The 15,159-nt window shown below is 38.6% G+C and overlaps 1 protein-coding gene across 3 annotated transcripts in view; it reads right to left on the bottom strand.

The window, feature by feature from the left end:
* The window catches only part of NUP62CL (nucleoporin 62 C-terminal like), a 107,604-nt gene that overhangs the window by 43,232 nt on the left and 49,213 nt on the right, over positions 1-15,159 (bottom strand). For all 3 annotated transcript variants that reach the window (XM_049872478.1, XM_049872479.1, XM_049872480.1), the window contains 4 exons: positions 10,940-11,090; positions 10,642-10,691; positions 10,144-10,278; positions 4,866-4,977 (listed from right to left, as the gene is read on the bottom strand). In XM_049872478.1, the coding sequence (XP_049728435.1) occupies positions 4,866-4,977; positions 10,144-10,278; positions 10,642-10,691; positions 10,940-11,090 (448 nt within the window). The remainder of the gene's footprint in view (positions 1-4,865; positions 4,978-10,143; positions 10,279-10,641; positions 10,692-10,939; positions 11,091-15,159) is intronic.

Here is a 15,159-nt window from a genome sequence, read left to right as displayed (position 1 = left end):
AGAAATGGAAAACTTATCACTGACTTTATATGGAAAGGGAAGAAGGCTCAGATATGTAAAGCATAAAAAATAAAGAATAAAGTAGGAGGACTTGTACTACCTGACCTCAGAACCTACTATATAGCTATGGTAGTCAAAACAGCCTGGTACTGGTATAATGACAGATACACTGACCAGTGGAACAGAATTGAGAACCCAGATGTAAATCCATTCACCTATGGACACCTGATCTTCAACAAAGGCCCAAAGTTCATCAAATGGAGAAAAGACAGTCTTTTTAACAAATGGTGGTGGCAAAAGTGGAAGTCCATCCACAAAAAAGTAAAGAGGACCCATACCTCACACCATATACAAAAAGTAACTCAAAATGGATCAAAGACCTAAATATAAAGCCAAAAACCATGAAGTTCACAGAAGAAAAAATAGAATCAACACTAGAGGCCCTCATACATGGCATTAACAGGATACAAACCACAACCAACAACACAGAAGTTTCAGAGGATAAGCTAGATAACTTGGATCTTCTAAAAATTAAACACTATGCTCATCAAAAGACTAAACCAAAAGAGTAAAGAGAACGTACAGACTGGGAAAAAAAAATTTGACTATTACAAATCTGACAAAGGTCTAGTCTCTAAAATCTACAGGGAAATCCAACACCTCTACAACAAAAATACAAATAATCCAATTAAAAAATGTGCAAAGGAAATGAACAGACACTTCACCAAAGAAGACATTCAAGTGGCCAACAGACTCATGAGGAAATGCTCATGATCTCTAGCCATTAGAGAAATGCAAATCAAAAAGAAAATGAGATGCCATCTCACCCCGGCATTATTGGCATGAATCAATAAAACAGGAAATAACAAATGCTGGAGAGGCTGCGGGGAGATCAGAACTCTCATACATTGCTGGTGGGAATGCAAAAAGATACAACCATTTTGGAAAACGATATGGTGCTTCCTTAGAAAGCTAGAAATAGAAATACCATATGATCCAGTAATTCCACTCCTAGAAATACATCCTAGGGTAATAAGAGTCATCACACAGACAGACATATGTACACTCATGTTCACTGCAGCATTGTTCACAATAGCAAAAAGATGGAAACAACCTAGATGCCCATCAACAGATGAATGGATAAACTGTGGTACATACACACAAGGATAAAGAACAACAATGAATCTGTGAAGCATCTCTTAACATGGATGAATCTAGAAAGCCTTATGCTGAGTGAAATAAGTGAATCACAAAAGGACAAATATTGTATGAGACCACTACTGTAAATATTCATGAAATGGTTTATATAGAAAAAGAAACAATCTTTGATGGTTATGAGGGAGGGGAGGGGTGTGGATGGAAAAACACTTAATAGACAATAGATAACTGGAAACTTTGGTGAAGGGTAAGACAGTACACAATACTGGGGAAGCCAGCACAACTTGTACAAGGCAAGGTCATGGAAGCTGCATAGACACATCCAAACTCCCTGAAGGACCGAATTACCAGGCTGAGGGCTGTGGGCACCATGATCTTGGGAAATATCTAGCTCAATTGGCGTAACATAGTTTATAAAGAAAATGTTCTACATTCTACTTTGGTGAATAGTGTCTGGGGTCTTAAAAGCCTGTGAGTAGCCATCAAGGATACTCCACTGGTCTCACCTCTTCAGGAGCAAGAAATAATGAAGAAAACTAAGGACAAAAGGGAAAGATTAGTCCAAAGGACTAAGGGACCACATCTACCACGGCCTCCACCAGACTGAGTCCAGCCCAACTAGATGGTGCCCAGCTACCACCACTGACTGCTCTGACAGGGATCACTATAGAGGGTCCCAAACAGAGCTGGAGAAAAATGTAGAACAAAATTCTAACTCAAAAAGAAAGACCAGACTTGCTGGCCTGACAGAGACTGGAGAATCCCTGAGAGTATGGCCCCGGACACCCCTTCAGCTCAGTAATGAAGTCACTCCTGAGGCTCACCATTTAGCCAAAGATTGAACAGCCCCATGGAACAAAATAAGACGGAAGGGGCGCACCAGCCCTGGGGCAGGGACTGGAAGGTAGGAGGGAACAGGAAAGCTGGTAATAGGGAACCCAGGGTTGAGAAGGGAGAGTGTTGACATGTCATGGGGTTGTTAACCAGTGTGTGTACTGTTTGATGAGAAACTACTTTGTTCTGTAAACCTTCATCTAAAGTACAATAAAAAAAAATTCTATCACAACAAAACAATTTTGAATTTTGAAATCACAATGTTGTTGCTGTTGGGTGCCCTGGAGTCAATTCTGACTCATAGCGACCCTACGTGACAGAGTAGAACCGCCCCATAAGGTTTTCTTGGCTGTAATCTTTATGAAAGCAGATCACCTGGTCTTTCTACCTTGGAGATGCTGGGCAGTTTCAAACTGACAACCTTTCAGTTAGCAGCCGAGCACTTAACCACTCCACCACCAGGGCTCCTTTGGAATTCCAACAGTGATCTAATATTTCATTAAAAAGAAAATCTATATTCTATCAATTCTTGATCATCTGTGGAAACACAGGAAGATGGTAGTATGCATAATCCCAGACTAATTTACATTTGGCTTTGTTCAACTTTAGTTTCACCCCAAGTAGAAAATGGCATAATTTTTTTATTGTTGTAAAAATATAGATAATACAACATTTGAGAATGGTACAATTTTCATAGATGGATGGAACTTAAAGATCATTCAGTCCATTGGTTACATTATGCAAAAGAAGGAGCCAAGACCCAGAGAGATTAACTGACTTAAACAAAATTCTACTGCTTTCTCAACTATACCATGCTGCTTTTTTTAAATAATTATAAAAGCTGATAATATGTATATAGATAAAGAACTGTCTATATATAACTGAACAAGTAGTTTACTAGAGAACAATCACTATATATATATGTAGTACCCCACAGAGTTTCGGAGGAGCTCCTGGTGAATTCTAACTGCTGACCTTTTGGTTAGCAGACATAGCTCTTAATCACTATGCCACCAGGATTTCATATATACCTAGTTCATATATTCTTCATCCTTACCTATCCAGACCCTGGGCCTCACTCCTAATTATCATCAACTAATAGAAAGCACAAACTCAAGTACAAATGAAGGCAGTTCCTACGAAATGAGCACTCAGGAGCATTTCTTAAGATACTTGGCTGCCGCAATGGGAGATTCTTCTTACCATTGCTGCCATGGAGGAGTGGGGAAAAGGAGGACTCCATTTAGCTGCTAAGATAATAGGGAAAGGTGTGGCAAAACTGCTCTTTAGAGTATAGAAACAGACAAAAAAAAAACACAAAGGTTTCTTACTGCCAAATTAATTTACAGCATCTTACTCTCTAATTGGAGCATCTGCTGTATTTTTCCATTATACAATATGTTTACATTATTTAAGTAAGATTCTGTAGGTCAGATGAAAACCTAACGACCATGTTTAACAACGTTTCTATGGAAAAATATATTTTAAGTCTCAAATAGTTGGCTTATCAAACTTTTAAGATATAGCCTATTTATAAAATAAGAACTGCCTGGATATGCCTAATGAACTCATATACATACATTCACATTTATATGAGATGTAGATAAATATGTAAAGGGAAGAATGAACTTTATTTGCGTGTGGCTATCCAGTTGTCACAGGTCCTTGGGTGGCACAAACCATTTGCACTTGACTACTAACCTAAACCTTGGCAGTTCGAAGCCACCCAACAGTGCCACAGAAGACAGGCCTGGCGATCTGCTACTGTATAGATTATGGACAAGAAAACCCTATGGAGCAGTTCCAGTCTGTAATACATGGGGCTGCCATGAGTTGGAATTGACTCGACAGCTACAGGTTTAGTTCTGGTCTACTAACCTGAAGGTTGGTGGTTCAAACCCACCCAGTAGCACTGCAGAAGAAAGGCCTGCTGATCTGCTTTCATAAAGATAACAGCCAAGAAAACCCTATGGAGCAGCTCTACTCTGTAACATATGGGGTCGCTATTAGTCAGAATCAACTTGACAGCAACAGGTTTGGTTTTGGTTAATGAGGATGTGAACAGAAGAAATAAATACGGGGACATATCTAGGTATATGAAAAACGCGAACGTCAAAGGAAAATTTTGGGAGGCAGGAGTCATTTTTTACCCGTGTTTTAGTCATCTAGTGCTGCTATAATAGAAATACTACAAGTGGATGGCTTTAACAAAGAGAAATTTATTTCCTCACAGTGTAGTAGGCTATAAGTTGAAATTCAGGGCGTCAGCTCCAGGGGAAGTCTTTTTCTCTCTGTCGCCTCTGGACGAAGGTCCTTTTCATCAATCTTCCCCTGGACTAGGAGGTTCTCCAGGCAGGAACCCTGGGTCCAAAGGATGAGCTCTGCTCCTGGCACCACTTTCTTGGTGGTATGAGGTCCCCAATCTCTGCTTGCTTCCCTTTCCTTTTTATCTCTTGAGAGATAAAAGGCGGTGAAGGCCACACCCCAGGGAAACTCCTTTTACATGGGATCAGTTTGTGACCTGGGTAAGGGTGTTACAATCCCACCCTAATCCTCTTTAACATAAAATTACAATCACAAAATGGAGGACAACCACACAATACTGGGAATCATGGCCTAACCAAGTTGACACATATTTTGGGGGGACACAATTGAATCCATAATACCCTACTATAAGGAATAACCACAAAAAACTCACAAGCTCTTCTGCCTCTAAATATTTCCTGCCCCACTAAATCCAATCAAGAGCTTCACATCTCTAGCGGCGTGTAAGGAGCAGTACAGAAGACAGGAGGTGACTGGCTAAATGAACCGCAGAGCACCAGTTTCATACTACATCTTGGCTGGCTAAATACAGAAAGCAGTAAACTCACCAGGTCAATAGTGTCAGCAGGAATTCCAAATGCATTCATGTGCTCAAGAATGTCCTTAAGATCTTGGGCCACACGTTTCAGCTGAGCATCTATATTTTCTGCTAAACCGTAACTGAAAGGGCAGGGAAAATGAAGGGATTAACAAGAAATATTTTCTCTACCATGTATTGTTACTGACTTACAAGGATGATACTGCCAACTGGATTTGTCCCAATTTCCCTAGCTTCTCCATAGGTCTCAGTTAAGGCCAATGGACATTTTTTATGGATATAGCATTTGTGAACTTATTATTACCATATTCTAAAAAGACTCCACAGGTGTAGGTTTTTTATCCATCTTGCCATTTTTACAGTCACCTATTTAACTACTGGTTAATGTTCTGAGGAATTCTGAAGCAAACAAACTCTTTTTAAGGGTCAAAATTAGCCCATAGAAAGTTTAGATATATATGAAAAGTTATTTAATGTTTAGCAGTACTTTTTTAGTACTCAGTAAGTATTGAGAGATCTTCAAAGATATGAATACATACATTTTCAAAGTAAAATCTTATATAAACATACTCTACCATCCAACAAAAGATATTCTGGAAAACGAGCTTCACAATAACCAAAGGCAGATTAAATTTGCTAAGTTCACGTGGTAGGTGCAGTCGAGTCGATTCAGGCTCATAGTGACCCTAGAAATGAAACACCACCTGCTCCTGCACTTATCCTCACAATCGTTGTTATGCTTGAGCCCACTGTTGCAGCCACTATGTCAATCCATCTCACTGAGGGTCTTCCCCCTTTTCACTGACCCTCTACTTTAACTAGCATGATGTTCTTCTCCAGGGACTGATCCCTCCTCATAACATGTCCAAAGTATATGAGGCAAAGTCTCGCCATCCTTGCGAATGAACATCCTGGCTGTACTTTTTCCAAGACAGATTTGTTTGTTCGTTCTTCTGGCAGTCCACGGTATGTTCAATATTCTTCGCCAACACCACAATTCAAAGGCATCAATTCTTCTTCAGTCTTCTTTATTCATTACCCAGCTTTCCTGTGCACATGAGGCAACTGAAAACACCATGGCTTGGTTCAGGCGCACCGTAGGCTTCAAAGTGACATCTTTACTTTTTTAACACTTTAAAGAGGTCTTTTGTAGCACATATGCCCAACGCAATGCGTTCTTTGATTTCTTTACTGCTGCCTTCTATGAGTGTTGACTATGGATTCAGTAAAATGAAATCCTTGACAACTTAAATTTTTTCCCCAATTACTATGATGTTGCTTATTGGTCCAGTTGTGAGAATTTTTGTTTTCTTTATGTTGAGGCATAATCCATACTGAAGGCTGTGGTCTTTGATCTTCTTCAGTAAGTTCTTCAAGTCCTGTTTACTTTCAGCAAGCAAGGTTGTGTCATCTGCATAGCGGAGGTTGTTAATGAGTCTTCCTCCAATCCTGATGTCGTGTTCTTCTTCAGAGTCCAGCTCACCTATTATTTGCTCACCTACAGATTGAATAAGTACAGTGAGAGGATACAACCCTGACTTTAAACCACGTAGTATCCCCTTGTTCTGTTTCAACGACTGCCTCTTGGTTTAAGTACAGGTTCCTCATGAGCACAATTAAGTGTTCCAGAATTCCCATTCTTCGCAATTTTCTTCATAATTTGTTATGATCCACACAGTCGAACGCCTTAACATAGTCAATTAACCACAGGTAAACATCTTTCTGGTAGTCTCTGCTTTCAGCCAGGATCCATCTGACATCAACAGTGATATCTCTGGTTCCATGCCCTCCTGTGAATCCAGCTTGAATTGCTGGCACTTCCCTGTCAATATACTGCTGCAGCTGCTTTTGAATAATCTGCAAAATTTTACTTGCATGTGATATTAATGATATTCTTTGATGATTTCTGCATTTGGTTGGATCACCTTTCTTTGGGAATAGACATAAATATGTATCTCTTCCGGTTGGTTGGCCAGGTAGCTGTCTTCCAAATTTCTTGGCATAGATGAGTGAGCACTTTCAGTGCTGCATTCATTTGTTGAAACATCTCAATTGCTATTCTGTCAATTCCTGGAGTCTTGTTTTTCACCAATGTCTTCAGTGCCGCTTGGGCTTCTTCCTTTAGTACCATTGTTCTTGATTACATGCTACTTTATGAAATGGTTGAACGTTGACCAATTCTTTTTGGTATAATGACTCTGTATATTCCTTCCAACTTCTTTTGATGCTTCCTGTTTCATTCAGTATTTTGCCAATAGAATCCTTCACTACTGGAACCTGAGGCTTGAATTTTTTCTTCAGTTCTTTCATCTTGAAAAATGACTAGCGTGTTCTTTCCTTTTGATTTTCTAACTCCAGGTCTTTGCAAATGTCATTATAATACTTTGTTTTCTTGAGCTGACCTTTGAAATCTTCTGTTCAGCCCTTTTACTTCATTATTTCTTCCATTCACTTTAGCTAGTCGGCTTTTAAGAGCAGGTTTCAGAGTCTCTTCTGACATCCATTTTGTTCTTTTCTTTCTTTCCTGTCTTTTTAATGACCTCTTGCTTTCTTCATGTATGATGTCCTCAATGCCATCCCATAACTCATCTGGTCTTTGGTCATTAGTTTTCAAGGCATCAACTCTATTCTTGAGATGGTCTCTAAATTCAGGTGGGATATACTCAAGGTCGTATTTTGGCTCTCGTGGACTTGTTTCAATTTTCTTCAGCTTCAACTCGAACTTGTGTATAAGCAATTGATGGTCTGTTCTGCAGTTATCCCCTGGCTTTGTTTTGACTGATGATATTGAGCATTTCCATCATCTGTTTCCACAGATATAGTCGGTTTGATTCCCGTGTATTCCATCCAGTGAAGTCCAGATGTACAGTCACCATTTGTGTTGCTGAAAAAAGGTATTTGCAATGAAGAAGTCGTTGGTCTTACAAAATTCTATCATGCCCTCTCCATCGTTGTTTCTTTCATCAAGACCATATTTTCCAACGACCAGTCCTTCTTCTTTGCTTCCAACTTTCACATTCCAATCACCAGTAATTATCAATGCATCCTGATTGCATGTTTGATCAATTTCAGACTTCAGAAGTTGGTGAATATCTTCATCTTTGGCCTTAGTGGTTAGTGCATAAATTTGAATAATAGACATATTAACTGGTTTTCCTTGTAAGCATATGGATTTTATCCTATCACTGACAGAGTTGCACCTCACGGTAGATCTTGAAATGTTCTCTTTGACAACGAATGTAATGTCATTCCTCTTCAATTTGTCATTCCCAGCAAAGTAGACCATATGATTGTCTAATTAAAAATGGCCAATACTAGTCCATTTCAGCTCACCTTAATGCCTAGAATATTGATGTTTGTGTGTTCCATTTCATTTTTGTTGATTTCCAAATTTCCTAGATTCATACTTCGTACAATCCAGGTTCCGATTATTAATGGATGTTTGCAGCTGTTTCTTCTCATTTTGAGTCATGACACATCAGCAAGCGAAGGTCCCAAAAGCATTACTCCATCCATATCATTAAGGTCAACTCTACTTGAAGGAGGCAGCTTTTCCCCAGTCGTATTTTGAGTGCCTTCCAACCTGAGTGGCTCATCTTCCAGCACTGTATCAGACAATCTTCTGCTGCTATTCATAAGGTTTTCACTGGCTAGTATTTTTTAGAAGTGGACTGCTAGGTCCTTCTTCCTAGTCTGTGTTGGTCTGGAATTCAGCTAAAACCTGTCCACCATGGGTAACCCTGCTGGGATGTGAAATACTGGTGGCATGGCATAGCTTCCTGTATCACAGCAACATGCAAACCCCTATAGAACAACAAACTGACAGATGTATGAGGGACAAATTAATTAGTTGCCTAAAATCCTCAAGATTTCCACCCAAATTTGCATTCTATCATTTTTTTTACTATTTTTACACACACACACACACAGAAACACATACAATATCAATTTTAATGTTTGTGAAAATTAATGTTATTGGCGACTATTTGAACAGTAATACCTATTAAGATTACAGGACTCAATTAGATTTACTAATAACTATCTACTGCCTTTCTATCCCATAGTACTTATAGATCATCCGTTGCCTAGCTTGTCAAAGATTCTGGTCAAGATTCCATTACAGCATAAATGTGACTACAAAAGAGCGAATGGAAAGGAACTAATGTTTCAAAGATTTCTTCAAACTCCTGCTAAGATCTCATAGCCAACATTTAACTCCATATGCTTCAGAAAAAAAAAAGATAGAATGCATTGAAAGCAACTGGAAGAAAAAAGATTCAGAAAGGCTGAAATACAAAAGCAGAAACAGATCTAGGGTCACTAGAGATCAGCTATACTTACCCCATTTGACACCTCAACAAAAAAAGTTAATTTGTAAGCCTTTCAAAAATATACTCAGTTTTAATTCACTAATAAGCCATTGATAAAATGAGTCTGATTCAGTCTCGGTCTTGTTTATGTAGCACATTCATACAAGTTCCTCTAATACTATAATTTGGCCTGATTACCAAATCTCAATTCTAGAGAGATAAAGTTACTGTAGGAACATTGGCAGTGTATCAACTGATGGTAAAAACCAAATAATACACAAATGAAATACAACTAGTCCAAGACATTGCTGACATCATTTGATTTTTTAAAGCTATGCAGTTTGCCCCCAGATTAACAAACTGCCTTCCAAATAGCAACTGATTTATTACTAAAGCAATTACATGAACATTAGGTCTGTAAGAGTCAATATAAATAGAACATAAATATTCCACAACACCATGACATTATATACATAAAATTTGTATTTCTAATTTAAGACCAAATTTGACAAATATAAAAACTTTGCAGTGGTCGTGTACCACATTTTTAAGCAAATGCCTTTTATGTTTCTTTGCCAACTGCGCCCTCCCCTGTGAGGTATTTTCATAAGCATGCTATGCTATGTAAAAAAAAATTGCCATAGCAGTACTTATGAGAATATCTTACGGGGGAGAGCACCACTGGCAAACAAACGCAGAAGGCTCACGTTATTTGTGCAAAAATATGGTATAAGCTTGAGATTAATAGCATTGCACAAACTGCTGTAAAACAAAATTGCCAGAATAATTTCATTTTCAAGCATCTAGAAAAGACAAACAGAACACAGTCAAACAGGTTGATAAATATCACTATAAGACCTTGTTCTTTTCTACCAATTTTTATTCCATGGCTTCCAATTCAGTTTTTCCCTCTTTTTTGGAATGGTGTTATTGTAGCTCAGTTTTATCCCATTCTTCCATCTTTATTCAGTTACTCACGTTCTCTCATGTTCCTCATCTGCACGTTGCAGATAGACAGACCCCCTCTGATCCTTCACAGACTCCTCTAATGGGATTAACAGATCTTCTAGTTCTTTCTGCTCGAACAGGATAAAATCCAATTCTTGTTCCAACCTGAATAAATGAAGTCACCAGAAGAGCTGATGAGAGAAACTTGGAGTGACAAAGTGTCAGTAAACTACCAAAACCAAAACCAAACCTCTTGCCATCAAGTTGATTCCGACTCATAGCGACCCTATAGGACAGAGTATAACTGCCCCCATGGAGTTTCCATGGCCATAAATCTTGACAGAATCAGACTGCCACATCTTTCTCCCACAGAATGGCTGATGGGTTTGAACTGCTGACCTTTCAGTTAGCAGTCGAGCACTTAACCACTGTGTCACCAAGGTTCCTTCAACAAACCACAGCAAAGAAAAAAAAAACTGGACAAAGAGATCTTTAATCTTTCAACCTGGAAAATCAAAGAGCTTCTACCTTTCCTGATTCAGTATCACTTTTTCCACTTCTCCATGTAAAGTAATAATCTATAAAGAAAAATAACAATACAGTAATGTAAATATTTAAATGCATATTATAATTTTAGAGCAATATAAATTTTCTCAAACATACTTAAAATATGAAATATTTTCTAATTCAGGACACATAATACCTAAGGAAAACATTTTTTTAAGTTAATGTCCAGGACTAGAATAGAAAAATTACCATTCAACACAGGTCTAGTTTCTTGTATTCATATAAAAATACTTGTGCAATAGTGAGACTATCTTCTCACCTTCTCACCATTCTCAATCAATGTATGGTCCCAAGCATTGACCTGGGTGGCCTGGTGAAGAAAGTGTTTCTCATGATCCTCTAGCTCAAGGCTCCACTTGTCTACCAGACCCTCCAGCTTACGGTATGTCATCACAGGAGTTACAATTGAACTAAAAAGAAAAGGATACAGAGAACTGTGTATAGTATGATCATATTTTTACTTAAAAAACAACAACACAGTGGGACTTTGAGAAGAAAATGGCACGTGAGGAGTACTTCAGACCCTCTCCCCAGCAAAACAACCATAACTGGTGAAAATTATACATACATATATATATATATATATATATATATATAAAACAACAACAATAACAAAAAAACATTCAAAGGCTCTAGAAATTACCCTAAGGTAAACATTTATTCAAGAAAGCGTATGAAATTCCAGTAAGAACAACGAAAGTCTGTGTCATTTGAGCCACAACCTGTTCCCTCCCTTACCCACACCACCCTTCTCAACTCAGCATGATGGAAGCTCCATTCCAGGTGGGTGTGGCCAAAAAGGACTAATTCTACCCAAAGCTCCGAGATAAGGGCTAAGGTATCTCTCCAAGAGGGGAAAGTCACCAGGAGTTCTCATCCTCCCAGCTTCATATCACAAAGGCAATGAAGCCAAGAACTGGGGGCCCCCTCCCTCCAATCAGTCTCCACTCTTAATAGGAAGCTTTACCCAAGGTTCAGCAGACTGAGAATACTGGAGTCCACATCTACCTTGTCCTATCACACTCTTACTGTAGAGTGCTTACCTGAAGAGGCAAGCTGAGAAGACCAGAGACTACCAAGCCCACCCAGCTCATAAAGCAGGAATGTTATTTGGAGATTAGTGGGCAATTGTCTTGACCTCAGCTCCTAAGCATGGACTCAAAGATTTTGCCCAGGAAGAGAGGGAGACCATAAGAACAGAGAGCTCCCAAGCCATCCCTAAAGGAACTGACTTCAGTTGGAACAGAGTGTAGGGAAGTCAAAGCTGACAGACACTCTCAAAGGCAATGGAGATTTTAAGGGTAAGTAATTAAGAGGAAGGTGGTAGCTCCATGAGAGCAACAAGCTAAACCATAGCCAAGATAGTTTACTAGAAAGAACCAGAGAAAGAAAATGCTAAAAAAGAGCATCCCTCCAGGGTCAGAACAAACCTCAAACCTTGACCTCAAAAATTACCCCTGCAAAGGGGCCCCAATTTAATTGGATCAGAATGTGGAGTAATTTACACCTCAGGACATTGTTAAAAAAACATAAAGAAATCAACTAGCAATTAGATTTTCTCTTTGTCTTTGACTTTGAGCATTTTCATTATGATACACCTGGGAGGGATTTCTTTGCATTTATCTTAGTTTTAGTTCATTGAGCTTCTTGGACGTGGCAATTAATTTTTTACGAAGATTTGGGAAGTTTTCAGGCATTATATCTTTTCTCTGTTCCTTTTTCTCTCTCTTCTCCTTGTAAACCAGTTGCTGTCAAGTCACTTCTGACTCTTAGCAACCTCATGTGTGTCAGAGTAGAACTGTGCTCCGTAGCATTTTCAGTTGCTGGTTTTTCAAAGTAGATTGCCAGGTCTTCTGAGGCACCTCCGGGTAGACTCAAACCTCCATTCTTTTGATTGGAAGCCAAGCACATTAACCATTTGCACTTCCCAAGCACTCTCTCTTTGCAGTACTCCTATTATGTGTATATTGGTGTGCTTAATGGTGCCCCACATTTCTCTGAGGCTCTGTTCATTTTTCTTCATTTTCTTGTGTTTTTTTTTAATTGCGTCATCTCTATTGATATATATTTAAGTTTGCTGATTTTTTTCTTCTGCCAGTTCAGATCTACTGTTGAGTCCCCCTGGTGATTTTTTTATTCAGTTACTTTTCAACTCCATAATTTCATTTGATTCTATTGTATTATTTCTATTCATTTATATTCTCCATTTGATAAGACGGAAACCCTGGTGGCGCAGTGGTTAACTGCTACAGCTGCTAACCAAGAGGTCGGCAGTTTGAATCCACCAGGCTCTCCTTGGAAACTGTATCGGGCAATTCTACTCTGTCCTGTAGGGTTGCTATGACTCGGAATCGACTCGACGGCAGTGGGATTTTTTTTTTTTTTTAGATATTTCATAAGACACTGTCATTATGTCTTTCTTTACTTCTTAAGTATGGCTTAAGTATAGCTGGACTGTCTTTGACTATCTTATTCCCTGATCTCTCTGTTGTCTGCTTTGTTTGGCATTACGCTTAACTGTTAAAAAATTAATTGCCATGTCCAAGAAGCTCAATGAACTAAAACTAAGATAAAAGCAAAGAAATCCATCCCAGGTGTATCATAATGAAAATGCTCAAAGTCAAAGACAAAGAGAAAATCTTGAAAGCAACAGGGGAAAAACAATTCATAACCTACAAGGAAATCCCAATAAGATTAACAGCTGACTTCTCATCAGAAATTATGGAGGCCAGAAGGCAGTAGGATGACATATCTAAAGTGCTGAAAGAAAAAGACTGTCAACCAAGAATCTTATATCCAGTAAAAATATCTTTCAAAAATAAAGACATTCCCAGATAAACAATAACTTACAGGACTTATCGCTAGCAAACTTCTTTAGAAGAACACCAAAGACACAAGGAAAATATGAGCCCAGGAGACAGAAAGGGCCACATAAACCAGAGGCTCCATCAGCCTGAGACTGGAAGAACTAGATGGTGCCTGACTCCCACCAATTTCTGCCCTGACAGGGAACAGAACAGAGAATCCCTGATGGAGCAAGACAGCAGACCTCAAATTCTCATAAAAAGACCAGACTTAATGGTCTGACTGAGACTGGAGGGACCCCAGAGGTCATGGCTCCCAGACTCTCTGTTAACCCAGAACTAAAACCATTCCTGAAGCCAAATCTTCAGACAAAGATTAGACTGGACTATAAGACATAAAATGATACTGGTGAGGAATGTGCTTCTGAGCTCAAGTAGACACATGAGAATATGTGGGCAGTTCCTGTCTAGAGGCGAGATGAGAAGGCAGAGAGGACAGGAGCTGGCTGAATAGACAGGAAATACAGGATGGAGAGAAGGAGCATGCTGTCACATAGTAGGGAGAGCAACTAGGGTCACATAACAATATGTGTATAAATTTTTGTATGAGAAACTGACTTGAATTGTAAACTTTCACTTAAAGCACAATAAAAAAAGCAAGGAAAAAAAAAGAAATACTTAAAGGAATTCTTCAGGCTGAAAGCAAGTGACACCAGACAGTGATCTGAACCTATATTAAAAAAAAAAAACCTATGTAATTATATAACAGTAGATGCATATTTCTCCTTTCTTCTCTTATTTGATTTAAAAAAGCAATTGTATAAAACAAAATGTATGTAATTATACTGTCATGCAGAAATTTAATACACTTGACAATAACAGTATGAAGGAGTTGGGAGGGAGCAAAGCTGTATTAAAGAGATGACACCAGATGGAACTCAAATCCACAGAAACAAAGGAAAAGAACTCTGTTTCCTAGGACTGCCATAACAAATTTACCAAAAACTTAGGATAGCGTAAGCACCAGAAATTTATCCTCTCATAGTCCTAGAGGCTAGAAGTCCATAATTAAGGTGTTGGTCAGGCCATACTGTCTGAAGCCTCTAGGAAAGGATCCTTCCTTGCCTCTTTCAGCTTCTGGTAGCCCTAGGCATTCCTTAACTTGTGGCAGCATAACTCTAATCTCTGCCTTCATCTTCACATGGCCATCTTCATTATGTGACTCTGTGTCTCTTCTCCCCTTCTTATAAGGATCCAGTCATATTAGCTTTAGGGCCTACCCTATTCCAGTATGACGTCATCTCAATTTGATTACGTCTGCAAAAGACTATTTCCAAATAAGGTCATATTCATAGGTACCAGGGATAAGGGCTTCAAAATATCTTTTTGAGGGACACAATTCAACTCACAGCAGGAACCAAAAATAATAATTAAAAACTTAACATAACAAATTCTATAAATACATACTTGTTTTCCTTTCTCTCTTGGCTTCTTTAGAAGCCATAAAATTATATAAATTAATAATTTTAACAATTTATTGTTGGGTTTGTAACACATAGAGATGTAATATATATAACAATATTATTACATAATAGTAACAGCACAAAAAGAGGGAAAAAGGAATAGAGCTAGACAGAAGTAATCTTTCTATACCTCAGTGGGATCAGTCTAAATC

Source organism: Elephas maximus, chromosome X (assembly GCF_024166365.1).
Source record: "Elephas maximus indicus isolate mEleMax1 chromosome X, mEleMax1 primary haplotype, whole genome shotgun sequence".
Taxonomy (NCBI): Eukaryota; Metazoa; Chordata; class Mammalia; order Proboscidea; family Elephantidae; genus Elephas; species Elephas maximus.
This window is presented reverse-complemented; position numbering and strand designations above follow the sequence as displayed.